The sequence below is a fragment of the Urocampus carinirostris genome, chromosome 5 (assembly GCF_059441175.1).
Source record: "Urocampus carinirostris isolate Australia breed hairy pipefish chromosome 5, RoL_Ucar_1.0, whole genome shotgun sequence".
Taxonomy (NCBI): domain Eukaryota; kingdom Metazoa; phylum Chordata; class Actinopteri; order Syngnathiformes; family Syngnathidae; genus Urocampus; species Urocampus carinirostris.
In genome coordinates, this window is record NC_142353.1 from 17,243,264 (window position 1) to 17,260,916 (window position 17,653).

Genomic DNA, 17,653 nt, shown 5'->3' on the forward strand with positions numbered 1-17,653 from the left:
AAAAAATCTCTTCGTTTTTCAGCTCATTTGGGTCTTAAGTCTTGCATGCTTTTCTTACTTTCACCATTTTCAATACTCCACTGACATAAATAAATGTAAATAAAAACCTGTAGGGACTTGCATGACGTCACTCTCCCCCTTTCCCTAGAACCTAAAGTATTCAGCCCTGATAAAAGTCACAATAAAGTGGATAGGTGCAATGGAAAATATAGGATAAGGGCTCTTTGAACTCCACTGGCCATTCTTAACACATACCTAAAAAAGAAAATATTTAACTTTCAACTTTTTAAGACACATCAAACGATGCACCGCAGTGTGTGATACTTGACCACCAGATGGTGCTGTATTGTCTAATGCAGGGGTGTCAAACTCATTTTAACTCGGGGGCCACACGATAGAACAAACATTCTGTCTGGGGCCGGACTAGTGGATTAAAGAGAAAGAAAAAGAGAGATAAAGAAATAAGAGAAAGAGGGAGGGAAAATAAGAGAGAGGGTGAGACAAAGAAAGAGAGAGAGGGAGAGAGCGTGAGAAACAAAAGAGATAAAAAGATAAGTTGTGAGAGAGGGGGAAAGTAAGGGAGAGGAAGAAAGAAATCCAAAGAGAAATAGAAAGACAGAAGGAAAGAAAAGAGAAAAGAAAGTGTGAAGGGTAGGAAGAGAGAAAGAGAAAAGAGAGAAAATGAAAAAATGAAGTTAGAGCAAAAGAAGTTAAAAAGACACAGAGAGAGAAAGAGAGAAAGAGAAAGAAAGGAAGAGAGAAAGAGAGACACAGAGAGTGAAAGAGACAGAGACAGAGAATGGGAGAAAAAGTGAGGAAGAGAGAGAGAGACAGAGAGACAGAGAGAAATAAATAAATACAAGTACAGTGTCTTTGTGAGAGGCACCTGGCTTTGGCAACATCAAGTTGACATATTTCAACCTGCAGCTTGTTTTTCTATTGTACTTCTCTGAGTGTTGTCTCGCGGGCCGGATTCAATCCCTTAGCGGGCCTGTTCTGGCCCGCGGGCTGCCTGTTTGACACTTGTGGTCTATTGCAAATGGAAACCAGTGTCACAGAGCACAGCCTAGATGCAAGTTGTCAGACAAACATGGCGGTCATCTCTCGGTAGGGATTCCATTTTGTAAAATGAATATAAATTTAACATCGATATGATACTGGGCAGCACGGCGGCTGAGTGGTTTACGCGTCCGCAGCACAGTTCTGAGGTCTTTGGATCATTCCAGCTACCAGCCTTCCCATGCAGAGTTTGCATGTTCTCCCCGTGCTTGCGTGGGTTTCCTCCGGGCACTCAGGTTTCCTCCCACGTTCCAAAAACATGGACGTCAGGTTGATTGGCCTGTTTAAATTGTCCCTAGGTATGAGTGAGCAAGTGAGTGGTCTGTCTCTGTGTGCCTTGCGACTGGTTCATGGTGTCCCCTTTTCACTGCCCAAAGATGACTGAAATGGGCTCCAGCATCCCAGCAACCCTACTGAGGATAAACGGTGCAGAAAATGGATGGGTGGATATGATAGTGTATATTTGCCTAATATTCAAATCAATGTTGTTGTTTGTGTACCAAATATTTTTTTTTGGTACCACTAAGAGGCATTGAATATTACACACTGTTCCTTTAACAATCTCCCCCTTGAAATAATCATGTCATAATTATCGTTCTTCTTTTTTACTTTATTTATTTTCTTCTTTGTATTTCCACAGCACTTTCTATTCCCTTGAGACCTGTTGGGTTTTTATCGTTGCTTGGCTGTTTCACGCCGATCTTGTTTGGATTGATGCACTTTTCAATAAAAAAAGACGTTTTGTGCTTTTTTTGTTGTTGATTGTTTAAAATGGGCGATGCCCGAGGGGGCGTGGTCACCCTATGGAATGCAGTCAAGGATTTACTCAGGCCCGCCCACTATTTTATGCGTCTGCGCAGTAGAGGCGACATCTTGGGCGGGGTTTGAGCTTGTCACGCATCTTTCTGTTGTTATTTTCTTGTAAATGTTTTTCTTTTCATCAACAAAGAAACAGTTGATTGCTTCAGTATCTTTTATTCAAACCTTTTGTTTGAACAATGTTTGAGAAAACCGTGAAGGACTTTAACATTCATTTTAACGCTCTTAACGAGAGCAACAGTGTTTCCAGCGGAGACGTGCTGACTGGACAAATCTCCTTCGTTCTCTCCAAGGAGACGAAGATTAGCTCAATTACAATGTGCTTGGCAGGAAAAGCAGACGTCCACTGGAGTTCCGGAACTAAGAAACGCAAAAGAACGTATCGTTCAAAGATTGACTTCTTCAATATGAAAAGCGCGATTTTGCAAGAAGGGGGTAGGCGCCCTCCTTTCCCCATTTGCATCACAGTAGTTGAAAACAAATGACATTAAAAATCCAAGCATTGTCAATATGTAGTGATAGTGTCTTCAGTGGCCATAAAATAATGGTGAGTAAGTATTGTGGAATGACAGTCCCTTTCTTTTTGCAGCTGTTGGCCCTGCCACTCTTCCTCCTGGCACGCATGTTTATCCATTTACATGTCAGATCCCTCACGGGTAAGGCTTTTAACACTCGCATCCTCGGAAATGATCAGAACAAGGCGTGTGAAAACATTCTACAGTGGTACCTTTCCTTACAAATTTATTTCGTTCTGGGAGTAGCTTCGTAATCTGAAAACTTTTTGAATGTGAATACGCTAATCCCTCAAGCCCTGCAAAAGTACAGTATATTTTTTAATAAACCATAAGATCATCAGAACTTGAAACAAATGTCTTTAAAATTGGATTTAAAAACACCTAAACATATAAAGAGAGGCACATAGGCCCAATGTAAAAAGGAAATAATAAAAATATGTATTTACCTTTTTGCCTCGCGTCTCTTGAAAAACGGATCCAATGACGTCTGCTTTGGCCGGCTTTTGACGATACGTCGGAAGTGCGTGACGCAGATGCTGCGGATTGCCCGACCCGTCTACACTTTTTCCAGATTCCTTTCCAAAAATTCAGAGAGCTCACTGAATTTTGCCAAAATATCTTTAATTTTAGGTCATTGATCGATAGCTGCGTTCCACTCCCCTCCATCTTGACAGAACCCCTCCACCTCCTCGTCTCTAATCTGTGGCGGTGACACGATGAACATGCTGGAAGAACGCTTGCACACTGGGTTGTCCGGCAGGTTTTAAGCAATAGCCAGTTTGTTAAGGTTTGGGAAACTCAGCTAATATCAGCGAGTATTGTACTGTGTTTTTGACTTTGTATCCTAAAACGCCTTTGTAACAAGAGGCAACATTTTCTCATTCAGGTAATTTGTAACCTGAAACTTTCGTATGAACAGACATTTGTCATCAGAGGTACCGCTGTAATCGTAATTTGAAACTGTTTATCCATGGTGTTCCACATCAAAACTATGCGCTAAATTCTTTAAAGTCGGGATGTGGTTTGCAAAAATCTCATGACATTCCCTTTAGGACCCCTCCATACCATAGGATGATTCTAGGGACGTGCTCCTCGCCTTGAATTCCTGAAACGTGTGATGAGTGTTTTAGACAGGGTTGGGTGGGGTTACTTTAACTGGATTACTTTCAATTACTTTTGGATTACTCCAATACCAAATATGCTAATAAAAGACAAAAGAAACTAAATATGAATAAAATTACTAAATTTTGTGCAGGTTTGGAATACATGGAACGGCAAAAATGATGTTGGCAAGCTGTTTGGATTTATTTTCATTTTGTTTCTGTCGCATTTTATGTTAGTTTTGCCGGAGATCAAAGCCAGGAGAGAAAGCTTACCACGTGTTGTGAGTCATAATTTTATTCATAACTGCACCTACTTTTACTCAAGTAATAGTAACGGTACTTTTACTTGGGTTAACACACTTCGGCGCTTCACTTCCGCACCTTGCTTTTTGTGCTTTACGCTTGTTAGTAAAAAAAATAAAACCAACTGTAAACATTTTGTATTTTTCTGTCTGTTTCCCGCTTGAATGTTTGTTTATTTATATTTTATCGTCATTTGGATTGTTTGTACGATTTGGTTCCATTGTTAACGCAACTTGCAGCGACATTTTTGTATGGAAGTGTATATGCGTTTTGTTCAAAGAAGCATATACAAATACTATTTAGGAAATGTTTTTAATGGGTACTACACATATATCATTGAAAACAAGTATATATTATATCTGGCCGGGAGGAATTTTTTGTTCCCACTCCAAAACAAATAAATATAATCTTTACTAACATTCATCATGTTAAAGTCATCTAAAACATATCCTTATGTCACATGAATCTAAATGTTCGACTAAACGAGCCCTGCAAATATGGGCCCCCCTGTTTAAACGTTGAAGATTCAGCCGAAATTTCAAAGTGGTTGATTTGATCACGCAAGACACAATTTTTTCTCCAGAACATAAAAAACAACACCATTGTGTGCTTGTTTATAACCGAGAGTAGCAGTCAATTTGCTCAAACTTGAATCTAAAGCGATTGTTGGAGCAAATTATGCATGCACAAAGGCAGTCTCGCTTTAAAAATAAAGCAGCTTTGGACTATAAAAATAGTCTAGGGCAAGGGTGTCAAACTCATTTTAACTCGCCGGCCACACGATCGAACAAACATTCTCTCGGGGGCCGTTCTAGTCGATTGAGGATAAAGAAAAAAAGAGAGAAAGAAATAAGAAAAAGAGAGGGAGAGGAAAAATAGAGTGTGGGACAAAGAAAGAGAGAAAGGGAGAAAGAGAGTGAGAAAAAAAGACAGAGGCAGAACATCAGAAAAAAAAAGAGAACTAGTGAGAGTGGGGGCAAGAAAGAGATAGAAAAAAAGAAATCTATAAAGAAATAGGAGAGAAAAGAGAAGGAGAGAAATAGACAAGATGAAAACAAGAGAGAAAGAGAAAAGAGGGAAGAGGAAAAAAAGGAAGAGAGGAAAAATGAGGTAAAAAGACACACAGAGAAAGAGAAAAAAGAAACAAAGAAAACAGAGACGGAGAGAGTGAAAGATAGAGAGTGAGAGAAAAGGGGAAGGAGAGAGAGAGAGATAAATACAAGTACAGCGTCTTTGTGAGAAGCACCTGGCTTTGACAAGATCAAATGGACATATTCCAACCTGAAGCTCGTTTTTCTCTTGCGCTTCCCTAAGCATTGTCTAGCGGGCCGGATTCAATCCCTTAGCGGGCCTGATCTGGCCCGTGGGCCGCCTGTTTGACACCCCTGGTCTAGGGTCAAGATTTTCTTTATTGTTTAAAAACAAAAGGTTAGCTTTTTTTCATTTTTTTAAAGGGGTAGTTTTATGGGGTCTAACGCACAAACCAGTAGTGTTGGTGCTAATGGCTAGTGTAGCATGCCTTATGAAAGGCTAACGAAAGGACCTGAAGTTGTATTTAAGGGAATAATGTCTTTTATAATGTAACATGATTTTTTTTCATTGCAGAGACTTTCCATCCAGCTTCCAAGGTCCTCACGGACAAATTGTCTATCAGCTGACTGTTGGCATCCACAGGCCATGGCACTTGTCCAAGGATTTTGTGACACGATTAAACTTTTTGCACTCAGTTGATTCCAACCAGCCACAGCTCACGGTAAGTTATTATTTAAATGGTCATTATTAGTTGCTTGCATATTCCCAATTTGGATTCTTTGAGAATTTAAGTGTTTTGCTTCCATGTTGTAAAACATTGATTATCCATTAGGGTATGCCGCGATCTTTGATCACATAGTTTTGGAATAAAATTTTCCAATTTAGGGGCTTCTACTAGGGCTAGCTATCGATCAAATTTCTGAATCTGTTTTACTGTATTTTCTGCACTATAAGGCGCAAACCCCCCCAAAATAGTTTTTTTTCATATACAGTGGAACCTCGGTTCTCGACCATAATCCGTTCCAGAACCCTGTTCGAAAACCGATTTGTTCGATCACCGAAATCATTTTTCCCATTAAAAATAATGTAAATCGTTTTAATCCGTTCCAACACCCTGAATGTTTACCTTGAATGTTTAACGTAAACATAAAGCTAACCCAGGATAACCGTACGTCCGCGTTATCGCACGCTAACATGAACGTGTAAAAATAAAAAAAAATCAGGTCGTTTACAAGTCATTAAGCACCCGGGTCTCCACAACAAGTGGTGAGCGGTTCATTGGAAAGGGGGCTCTGTCCCAACACCCAGAATGTTGGGCTCCGTTCCAAAACCCAGTTTTTAACCCAGGCTAATCGTACGTTCGCATTATCGTAATCTTCCGTACGAAAGATTACGCTAACATGAACGTGTGAAAATAAAAAAAAAGGGGCGGCAGTAGCTCAGGAGGTAGAGCTCTCGTCTTGGGATCAAGGGATCCCAGTTCGAATCCCGGCTTGTCCGTGTTACATGCCGAAGTGTCCTTGGGTAAGACACTGAACCCCTAAGACCCCCAATAAGCAGGTTAGCGCCTTACATGGCTGCACGGCCGCTATTGGGAAATGTGAAGCACATTGTAAAGCGCTTTGGGAAGTCATTGACTTGAAAAGCGCTATAGAAATGCAGATCATTTCATTTCATTTCATAAAGAAAATAATTATGAATAGGATTTCTTACCTTTGTGATGGTCAGCAGAAGGCGCAATGCAATAGTTGTACGCACTACTTTTCCTTTTTCACCAGTAGCAACTTTGCTGCTTTCACTGACTTTCTTCAGAGGCATAATTAGGGGCTAAAACACTTCGTACACCTTTATTGAAAGCGAAAGCAAAACAAAGCACATCCGCACGCGATAACAGTTGGTCAAGAAAAGAGCGATCTACACCCGTACGCCGCTCAGCATCGCACCCTAGCGTACCCACTCGCGCATTACCGACGTTCGAACTATGATTTTTTTGACCGAACAGCGAAGCAAGAATTTCTCGAAATTTTTGGTCGGACTCCGATTTGTTCAAACTGAGAGGCGTTCGAAAATCGAGGTTCCACTGTATTTCCCATAAATAAGGCGCATCTTACTATAAGGCACTACAGTGGGAACGTCAACAAAACAGTCAGATAGTTCAATCAAATTTTTTAACACCTTAACATTCCGTCGGCTAGCAAAGAGGCAAATACGTGTCTCAGACACGTACGGACACAGAGTCTGTACGATGTTACCAATCACTCAAATGCATCATTCCACATACCATTGGGGAGGTTAAACTCTTGGGATTCAAGAAATGCCAACCATTTCTTCTATTTCATTTTCGCTGGCAACTGTGTGGACAGCAGAGTAAGAATTTTATTGTGCTGGGAAACGTGGTTCTTTACTCTGCATATGACAACAAACACTTGAATTGAATTGAACTGAACTTAAGAATAGACTCATCACAGAAACATCAAAATCAGTCTGAAACAAGATAGTGGAAAAATATAAAGCCAGGTTAGCTCACCAAAGTCGTCTTTTAGCCATCACATTCAATAATAATACGCAACCATGGTCCTCTTACATCCGTGAGTGTAATAAATCCAACCATGTAAAATATGTACACACTCCAAAACACGCAATAATGCCGACAAATAAAAGAAAAAAATCTGCCGAGAAGCATCTCTGCATCGATGGACATTGCTTGTTGCTAACTGTCTGTTTAGCCCCATAATTCCTGTTTACAAATACAGACTAGTAAAAAATGTTTTCTCCAGACCGTAGAGCAACCTAACTTGAGATCCGCATTGTTTTCGACCAATTGCAGGCTTTGTTTTACGCCGTTTTAGCACGAGCCTGTAAATGCTAAAAAGAACCTGCCTCCTTTACCTCCGAATAGTGACCGATTCAAATGATGATTGACACATTGGTTAGGAAATGAAAGGCCGGTGTATATATATATATATATCCCAGCATACACCGCGGACTACTTCTCCTACGGGGGAAAATCTAGTAGGCGGCTGCTTGCCTTAGTTGCCAGACCTTGCGACTCAATATTGATGTGTATATATATATATTTATTAAAAGTATTAAAAGGCGCATGGTCAGCTTTTAAAAAAAAAAGCTTTTAGGTGCGCCTTAGTGCGGAAAATACGGTACTTTGAGGTACATCTTAAATTATATTTGATTTTCCAAATTAGTTTGTTTCTCGGGATTTAACGGTACACTTTTTACTCAAGTGTGAGCCTTTTACTTATTTGTTGTTTGTGTGCAGATGCCGCTCTCTGGCACCAACAGCATGAGCGTGTGCTCCCTCACTTGTGCCTCAAGTTTAATCACCATGACAGCCAGCATGGAGAAAAAAGGCTTCGCACGTGGTAATGTTTGAACCTCAGTTTCTGCAGATCGTTGAAAAGTCTTAAAAGGAATTGAATTTATTATTTAGAAGAAAAGGACCTTCATTGGAATTAACATGTCTTCAATCCCATTTTTGATATTTTTAAAAAATGTGAACACACTAATAAGATTTATATTTGTTTAAACTCAAAAGATAATGTAACATGTATCAATTGTTTCTTTCAATAATTCACTGATTTCGTGGCAACATCGCGTAACTATTAAAACGGTGATGTGGTTTCAGTCGGGCCTTTCAGGGCAGATGCATGTTTTAGGACTATCCACAATACAAATCGTAACTTTGAACAGAGACGTTTGTTTTGGACCATGAGGAACTGTAAATTTAAAGAGAAATGGCTGTCCGACGAATATTTTTCATCGTAGCCAAAAGCTGCGGCAGGTAATGTGTACAAAGCACGATGTAATGTGTGCAAGAAATATTTGTGTTTTTTTATTGGTTTTGTTTGTTTTAATTGTGTGTTGTTGGTTTTTTGTCGACTTGGTGTCAAATTGGGTTTCAAAAGGTATTTAAAACGTCTTAGAAAAGTCTTTAATTAAACTTGCCTTAAGATGTAGGAACCCTGCTAAACCCTCCCTGCCATTTTCCTTTTGTCTGAGATTTTTTCCAAAATGTTTGTTTCCACAAATAATGCAGGTGAAACGGTTCGGATGATCTGCGAATTCAGCAACGATTCTTCCCGTACGGTGATTCCTAAGGCCAAACTGAAGCAGAAGCAGCTGTATTGCACGGCAAATGGGATCCACAGGAGAACCATTGTCAAGAACTTGGACTCTGCGATCGGGCTGCCCATCAGCGCTCACACCTCAGAAGTGCAAACTGAAATGTCTGTCACCATTCCCATTCAAACCTCACTCACTATTTCCAACTGTGCCATTTTGCAGCTTCAATATGAGGTTGAGGTGAGAAATATAAACATGCACAAGGTCAAGTCCTGTTGAAAACATTTATTGATTATTTCCTGTTCTGCGTCTTTTGCAGTTGAGCCTTTGTCTGAGAGCTTCCGGCGACCTCACCCTGCTGTTCCCTATTGTTGTTTGTGACATTCCTTTACATGCACATCATTTAGACTAACCGTTATTGAAAGGACTTTTTTAGGAGACTTGTATGTAGTGTTTTTGAGTTTGCAAGACGTCTTCTCGCCGTCTTCTCTACCTCATGAGAATATAGTCCAATTTAATGTCATACAATATCGAGTTTGTCCTGGAGCAAATGCTACTTTGGCACTGCCTTAATATCCACCCATTCCTTATCTGCACCGCTTATCCTCAGTAGGGTGGCAGTGGTGCTGGAGCCCATCCCAGCTATCTTTGGGCAGTGGGCAGGGAACACCCTGAGCTGGTTGCCAGCCAGTCGTAGGGCACAGAGGCAGAAACTCACTTGCTCACTCACACCTAGGGACAATTTGGACCGGCCAATTAACCTGGCATGCATGTTTTGGGAATGTGGGAGGAACCCACACAAGCACGGGGAGAACATGCAAACTCCGCACAGGAAGGTTGGTAGCTGGATTTGATCCCATGACCTCAGAACTGTGCCACGAATGCGCTAACCACTCATCTGCTGTGCCGCTCCCTGCCTTAATATATATTTAACAAAAAAAAACTTCATTTTTTTGTTGCAATTTTATGTTTTTGCAGCCCCGAACAAGGTCTAGAAACAGTATTAATGGATTATGTTGCACTTGAGAGAGTTAAAAGCAGGGAAAAAAATTCTCCATCTCTGTGGGTAGGTGTCTTTCCAATTGTTGTCAGTTGAGCCGTGTTTAGTCAACATTTCAACTGCTTTCTGACATTTTTTTGTATAGCCCTCAGTCACAAAAAGTCCCAAAGGACTGCACAGTCCAACAATACAACACCCTCCTTCCTGAAACATACACAAGGGCAAGGAAAAACAAAAAAAAAAACAGCATGAGGAAATTTAAAGGTACATTGTGTAATATTTGACCAATTGATGGCACTTTATTGTTTAATCCGAACAAAAACTAGTGCCAAATGAGCACAGTGTAGCAGCAAAATGCCAGAAAAACATGGCGGCGGCTACTAGGTATGGATTTTGCTTTGTAAAAGAAATATTTCTCAACCTAAGAATATTTATAAAACTTAACATTGGTATTATCATTCATGCATTTTTGCCCATTATTCAAATGAGTGTTATTGATTTTGTACCACTAAAGAGGTACTAAATATAACACACTGTGTCTGTAAGAAACTTATAAAATGGGTAGCACATGAGGTAACGTAACTGGTCCTTTACTTTTTCCAAAATATTATTATTGCTATTGCAATTATTTTTGACTTCCTTTTAATGTATTTTTTATTTGACAGTATGTGGAAAAATCACCACGCGAGATGGATGACAGATTTTGTTGCTTGGTTCATAATTCGCAACCTCGACAACAAACAAAAATTGGTGATTCAAAGAAAAAATTGGAATTAAACGTTCTCAAAAGACTCTCTCTGTAATACTGTGAACCCCTTGTTTTTTGCAGTTATTGGGGACTGGAAACTCAGCAAAGTAGTCCCCCCTACCATTTTTTTAACCCGTGTTTTGCCACCCCTTGCAAAATTCGACCATGGGAAAAAAGACGGTAGGCCCAACAAAAGTGCGCTCTGCTGGTACCTGCTCACAGCACTATGAATTGCCAGATAATGGATTGTGACCACACGATAGCTGTTTATTTTGGGATTACGGAGAGAAGGCGTATATATCATCAACAGGAAATACCGATCTCTGGGCTCCACCTTTTATGGACAATAGAGACGCCGTGACCCCTACGGTTTCGCAATCATTTCGTGACCCGTTACATAACTTAGAAATATTGACCACAGAAGTTCATACACAAATGACATACTCAATGATGACAGCAAAAACAGAGCAACTAAAGTTCATTCTAACCGCTCCCCGCTTGCAGCAATATGCGATCAAGTGCAGTTCATTTTTACAGTTACTGCAAAAGGTGGGCAGAACGGACACAAGTGCATTGAAATGAAATGATCTGCATTTATATAGCGCTTTTCAAGTCAATGACTTCCCAAAGCGCTTTACAATGTGCTCCACATTTCCCAATAGCGGCCTTGCAGCCATGTAAGGCGCTAACCTGCTTATTGGGGGTATAAGGGGTTCAGTGTCTTACCCAAGGACACTTCGACATGTAACACGGACGAGCCGGGATTCGAAATGGGATCCCTCGATTCCAAGACGAGCGCTCTACCTCCTGAGTTCTGTCTGTCTCTGTTGGCAACAATAGCCAACCAGGAATAATGTTATGCAGCAGCATGAGCGCGGTTCAATTTTTTGGGGGGACATAGAAAAAATGGAGCCGCCAGATCAGGCAAAAACGCGCAGCAATATGTGACAAGGGATAATAGATTGCAGATAATTTCTCAACCCGTATTGCGCCGAGGCCATGAAGTAACGAGACATTACAATGTTTTACTGTTTTATTAAATGTCGAATAAGGTAACGTAAATACAGTATTGGGAACAGCTCTTATTATGCACTTCTTTTTAGACAGTTCCAATACTTTTTACGTCATTTTGGTGTTTACAATGTTCGATGTCTTGTATTAAAATTGAACCGTCTATTTAATCATACAAACTGTTACACATCTCTTGTACCCGGTGAGATAGCTTTCCCCCCTTTTTCTTTTCTGGTGAGAAAAATGCCTTCCTCACTCTTTGCTGTGAGGTCAGATATTCATGTTCAGTAAAAAGCTTTAGAATCTCCATTGTTAAACTAGACTTTTAGTGCGGAGTCGTACGTGGAATCCTGTTTTTTTAGGAATAGTGTTTAAGCATGTCCACAGGTGCCTTACCTCATCATTGAGTACCTTTCTCGTGATGCCATTATTGTTTGCAAACTGGAAACTGGTTTTTGTTTTTTTACTAAGAGGAGAAACATTTCTATGCCTTATCTTGTTGTTGTGGATGAAACTGAGATAAACTCTCATCTCATCTCATTAGCTGCACCGCTTATCCTCAGTAGGGTTGCGGGGGTGCTGGAGCCCATCCCAGCAATCATCGGGCAGGGGACACCCTGAACTGGTTGCCAGCCAATTGCAGGGCACACAGGGACAGACAACTCGCTTGCTCATTCACACCTAGGGACAATTTGGACCGGCCAATCCACCTGAAATGCATGTCTTTGGAATGTGGAAGGAAACATACGCAAGCACGTAGAGAACATACAAACTCCGCACAGTAAGTCCGGTAGCTGGATTTGAACCCACACAGGAGGTTCCCAAGAGCTTAGAACTGTGCCGCACACGCGTTAACCACTGCACCGCCGTGCTGCCCCGGGGTAAACTCTTATTACTTTCAAATGTATTGCATCAAACTGTTTAGCTTTGGCTTTCTGAGTAATACAATTGTTCTGTTTGATTTTTCTTTTTTGCCTAACATTTGATATATTGTAGACGCGCCGAATGCTTAAAGCTTTGATATAAATTATTTTTTCAGCCCAAATGTTTTTTTTACATGTATTTGAAATTGGTTGATCACCCTGTTCCCTGTTTTATATTATTGCAACTATTTATTTTGTACTTAAATTGATGGTTACTGTTTTTACTTTAAGTACTGCTCATGCCTATAACTGCATACTAATTCAGTAACTTACAATATTAAACATATTTTGTGAACTTCATATTTTCCATTTCTGTTTATTTTACCAAATTGACATTTTAATACAAATCGCTAATCTACAGAGGTATAGTTCTCTAATGATGATCCAATTCACCAATCCAACAAAATTAATTGAAAGCATTATACATATTTGGAGAAAACATACTCAAAATTATTACCCCAGTGATTTAGGATCGAGTACAAGTATTGTCACATGTCGCTGCCCGTCAATGCGGAGGCCCGGCTCATAGCATGAAGCTTTGCACTGAAAACAGCAGCGGCCGCATTATGAAAGGGCTGCATGTGAGTCAGATCGGGAGGCTTCCGCCAAAGGTATACATGGAGACCAGCACTATGTTTCATGTGGGGGAGCAAATCCTTACCAAAAAACTGCCTGGAGAGGGATGGGCACCGCCAGTCTGTATTTGCCCAAGACACAAAACCAGAAGTAGTGTCCCTGCAATCCAGGTAGTTAAGGGATCCGTGAACCGTGAAGTGTATTTTTTAATAATTTTATTGTCTCACTTAACTAATAAAACAAAAACTTGCAGGCATGCAAAAATGTATTGGGCAATAATTATTGTATTGTGAAGACATGTTATTTAGCACCTATCAGGTAGGTTGAAGCTCGTAAAATTAAGGCTTAATTATTATACAAACAACACTTCATATCAGAACAAGCTAAACCTTGCTCCTCATATATTGCACTTGAAACAAAAGAGCTTGCTATTACACCAGACTCGAGTCTTTTTTCTTGTTTCAAATATGGACAAGAACTTAAAAGTGAAATATGACCCCACTACAAACCTCGTGACACCACAAGCGGAAAAGAATAGAACCAGGTAAACCAGTGCTGCTCCAAAGCCCTCAGCACATGTTAACACAAGAAAACGATTAAAGGCACATTAATGCTGCCTCCTGTCACTAAAGTAGTCACAACAGATGTAAACCAACTTGAACAGAAATGAATTTAAACTAAATCTGCACTCCTTTTAAAAAAAGTGCATTTCGGTTCAGCCGCCAGCCACTCGGGCAAACACGCCAAAGGCAAGAGAAGCCCAATGATATGGGCAGAGCCATAACAGCAGCAGCGGCTGGTCCTAAAAATGTACCTTAGTGTAGCAAATATAAATCCAGGATCCTGCAAAGTTGCGTGCAGTACCCTTCTTGAACCTCTTACTGGTGATCTCAGCCACTATAGTTTGTGCAATGGACCAGCCAATTGTGCAAAACCCTAAACAGAGCCCCAATAATAGCTGGCAAAACCTAAAAAGAATTTCAATTTCAATCAAAAAGAAAATGCATCAAAGCCTCTCTTGACAACAAATCTGGCAGAGTTAGTTTAAAAGTTACATATAGGGAATGTGAAATTTTTTATTTGTTTATTCTAACTATTTAAGTTTGTGGTGTATGAATAATTAAAAAAAATGTGTTCTGTACATATCAAAAAACAAAAATAAAAACAAAACAGGAAATAAGGTCAAATTAACTCAAGTAATAGATGCGTCCATGTATTTTGGCACCTCTGTTTTCACAGTACATGTGTTGCCACTTCGTCACGAGATAAAACTACATTTTAGAAAGTTATTATTATTGATAGTAATATTCATTCCAGAGAACAAGAGTCCCATCATTGATCATTACCTGAACCTTGACCACAGCCTGTATGCCTACTGATGACTATAAGAAGTGACAAAATGGCTGCCCCTGAGCTACCTAATTCGTACCCCACACAATGCCATATTGAGACTAGTGGAAAAGATATAAAGAACATTTTAGCCTGGACATGCATCTGAAAATACAAATTAGAGTTTAATGTAGAAATAGGAAACATCATTTATAAAATTACACTTAAGAAATATTAAGAAAATGTATTTTTTTTTAATAAACACTAGGTTCCATAATGTAGTAGTGGGGCTACAACAAAAAAAGAGGTCAAGTTTAAGAATTTGTGGTCTAGCTAGTACCATACTTGTCAGAACACAGTAGGCATGCACAATAAAATGTATGATTTTCTGTTTACGGTACATTCCACAGGGTAATACTGTCCCTGAGGGTTACCACACAAATGCATTCTCCTTTCAAATTCCCCAACTATGAGCTTAATTCATATTCAGAATGAAATTAAGCACAGAAGTATAAATTTGGTAATTTTATATCAATGAGTCTGAGCAATGTGGTCATTTTTACCCAACTAAGGTTTCTTATCTAGCAGTATCTTGTATTTTTCCTTTAAAGGCCTGTTTAGAAAAATCAAGTACACCCCCGAGGCAAACAAAAGCAGTTCAATGGAAACGAACAGCAATCTTGAATTTTAGTATGTATTTAGAGAAGTTGTACGAATTTAGAACTTTGTTACTCTCTGCCCACATTCATTGGCTTGAAGTCATGATCACAGCCTGTCAGCTCATTCATGATGCGCAGGCAAGAACGAGCTTGTCTTAGCCAAGCTCAAATACTCTTATTTTTTCATTTTTGGGGGATTTGTGTTGGCATTTGGACTGTACTTATACAGGGCCTTTTCTCTCTTTCACCATTTTCATGATCCACTGACAAAAAAACATGTGGGGATGAGCTCATGTCACTCTCCAGCACTCCCCCTAGCCTTAATTCCTCAAACCTGCCACAAACAGCTCTAAAAATAAGATAAAAGCAGATAGATAGAGCATAAGGACTCTTTGAACTGGGCAGCACGGCAGCGCAGTGGTTAGCATGTGTGTGTGGCACAGTTCTGTGGTCATGGGATCAAATCTTCCAGTGTGGAGTTTGCATGTTCTCCCCGTGCTTGTGTGGGTTTTCTCCGGGTTTCCTCCCACGTTCCAAAAACATGCAAGTTTGGTTAATTGGCCGGTCCAAATTGTCCCGAGGTGTGAATGAGCGAGTGAGTTGTCTGTCTCTGTGTGCCGTGTGACTGGCTGGCAACCGGTTCAGGGAGTCCCCTGCCCACTGCCCGAGGATGACTGGGATGGGCTCCAGCACTCCCGCGACCCTGCTGAGGATAAGCGGTGCAGATAATGGATGAATGGATTTATTAAACCTTAAATGATCAGATTTTTTTAAAGCAAGGTATTCTTAAAGGATTTGCCCAGACTGCTTCCTGAAGAGATCATAATTACAAAAAAATACGCTATCTGTTATTATTAAAAAGAGTGTAGAGTATTCTGACACCTACTGACATTGAAGACTATGACATATACACTAATGATTAGTGGAAGAGAACACAGGTATTTTTCACAATTGTAGGCTATTTGAGCATAAAATGGTCTTTTTTTCACAAAGAAATGAAATTGTACAATGTGCTATGCGTGCAAACATGACACGCTGTGAATCACTGTATGGAACTGGACACGTCTCTCAGCCCATCCTCTCAACACCTGGTTGTGATTTTACTGACCCTTTATATTGTTTTTTTTGCTTCTGCTTTAGAAGCTTCGGTAGTTGTTTTGAGACTTCTGTCTGTCTGTTGTTCTAGTTCTGTTGTTTTTTTAAATAAATGCCATCCTTTGTTGAGCACACCTGCCTCCGTTCCGGTTTCCCTGCATTTGGGTCCAACCCCCCCCCCTCCCCCCACATGAGGCAGTCAGGCTCCAAAATAATTCGGAATATTTCATCTGAGTCAATATTTTTAATTACAAAAGCTTGACTGTTCATAGCCATTAGCTTAAAGCCTATTTTCATGTAGAAAAGGACCTAAGCCTATTTTCATGTAGAAAAGGACCTAACAGCTAGTGACTATCTCACAAGCAGCCTATTAATAAGAATTCAGGAGGAGTGGAAAATGTATGATGCTTTAAAATCATGTGTTTATAAAGCACTCTGTACACTCTGCCACACCCTGAAATCAAACTCAACTTGTTTGTCCCATGATAACAGATAAGGTGCACTCATACAATGTTTTATTTTTAAAGGCATTATATTCTAACAATGCATCTTATGAAATCAGTTTGTGAGTGAGCTTTAAAGGGACAGTGTGTATTGTTTGACCAACTGTATTCTGATGTGCAACTGAAAATGAGGGCCAAAGATTACAAGAAAGGATACAAACTACAGACACTCAAAACGACCATACCACACCATTTTTCTTCTATTCTTATTTTCTTGAACGGCCATTCGCCAGTTTTTTGTTGGATTTTTTTGCGCACTGGTAGCAGCAAGATTTGTCTCGGTGGTAAAAGAAATATTGATTTAAAAAATAAACAATAATACAAGAATTATGAAATGAAACTGCATGTTTTGAAATGATTTCAGTTTGAGAAATGTGCATTCATTTTACATGACATTAGCCTCACCTGGAGCTGACATAAATATCCGCTTTCTTGCTGCTACGGGTAAAAACCTCACAAAAAATAGAATAAAAAACAAGCCTTATGGTCACTTAGAATCTCAAATGTTTGTATTATACCTTTTTAGCACTTGTTTCTTGTAGCGATACACCAGGGGTCTCCAACGTGGTGCTTGCGGGCTGTGAGTTTGACACCTATGTTTTAATCAGTGTCTGAAATAACGTCTGCCCGGACGCCAGGGCGTGGATCTTTTATGTTGGGTTTACAACTTACAAAACGTCTCTGCGTCTCGGAGCCGGGATTCGAACTGCGATCTCTTGATCCCAAGACGAGCGCTCTACCCCCCAGAGCCACTTTTTTTTTTAATTGTGTTTTCAAGTTGGGAAAATGGGGCAGGCAACTTTATGACTTTTCAGAGTTGTCTGCCCTGGTGTCCGGTAACTTTTTGTCAAGGGTTTCAGACACTGCTTTAATGTACAGTAAGTTCAGCCCACACAAATTA

General features: G+C 40.0%; 1 protein-coding gene and 1 long non-coding RNA gene across 2 annotated transcripts; one reads left to right on the forward strand and one right to left on the reverse strand.

Moving 5' to 3' along the window:
• Window positions 1–1,937: 1,937 nt before the first annotated feature.
• LOC148365626 (arrestin domain-containing protein 3-like) lies at window positions 1,938–12,890 on the forward strand. The gene is made up of 6 exons (XM_088336019.1): window positions 1,938–2,313; window positions 2,468–2,534; window positions 5,405–5,552; window positions 8,106–8,208; window positions 8,883–9,148; window positions 9,228–12,890. The coding sequence occupies exons 1-6, from the start codon at window positions 2,058–2,060 to the stop codon at window positions 9,318–9,320; spliced, it is 933 nt and encodes a 310-aa protein (XP_088192145.1). The 5' UTR covers window positions 1,938–2,057; the 3' UTR covers window positions 9,321–12,890.
• Window positions 2,019–3,245, reverse strand: LOC148365627 (uncharacterized). The gene is made up of 2 exons (XR_015850498.1): window positions 2,840–3,245; window positions 2,019–2,238 (listed from the first exon to the last, which is right to left on the reverse strand). It is a non-coding gene; the product is annotated as an uncharacterized LOC148365627 (long non-coding RNA).
• Window positions 12,891–17,653: the final 4,763 nt, after the last annotated feature.

Bases quoted from the DNA above. Each gene is read 5' to 3' on its own strand.
- LOC148365626 (XM_088336019.1), top strand. From the start codon at position 2,058: ATGTTTGAGAAAACCGTGAAGGACTTTAACATTCATTTTAACGCTCTT. The intron at 2,535-5,404 runs GTAAGGCTTTTA...TTTTCATTGCAG, and splicing joins ACATGTCAGATCCCTCACGG to AGACTTTCCATCCAGCTTCC. The intron at 5,553-8,105 runs GTAAGTTATTAT...GTTTGTGTGCAG, and splicing joins CCAACCAGCCACAGCTCACG to ATGCCGCTCTCTGGCACCAA.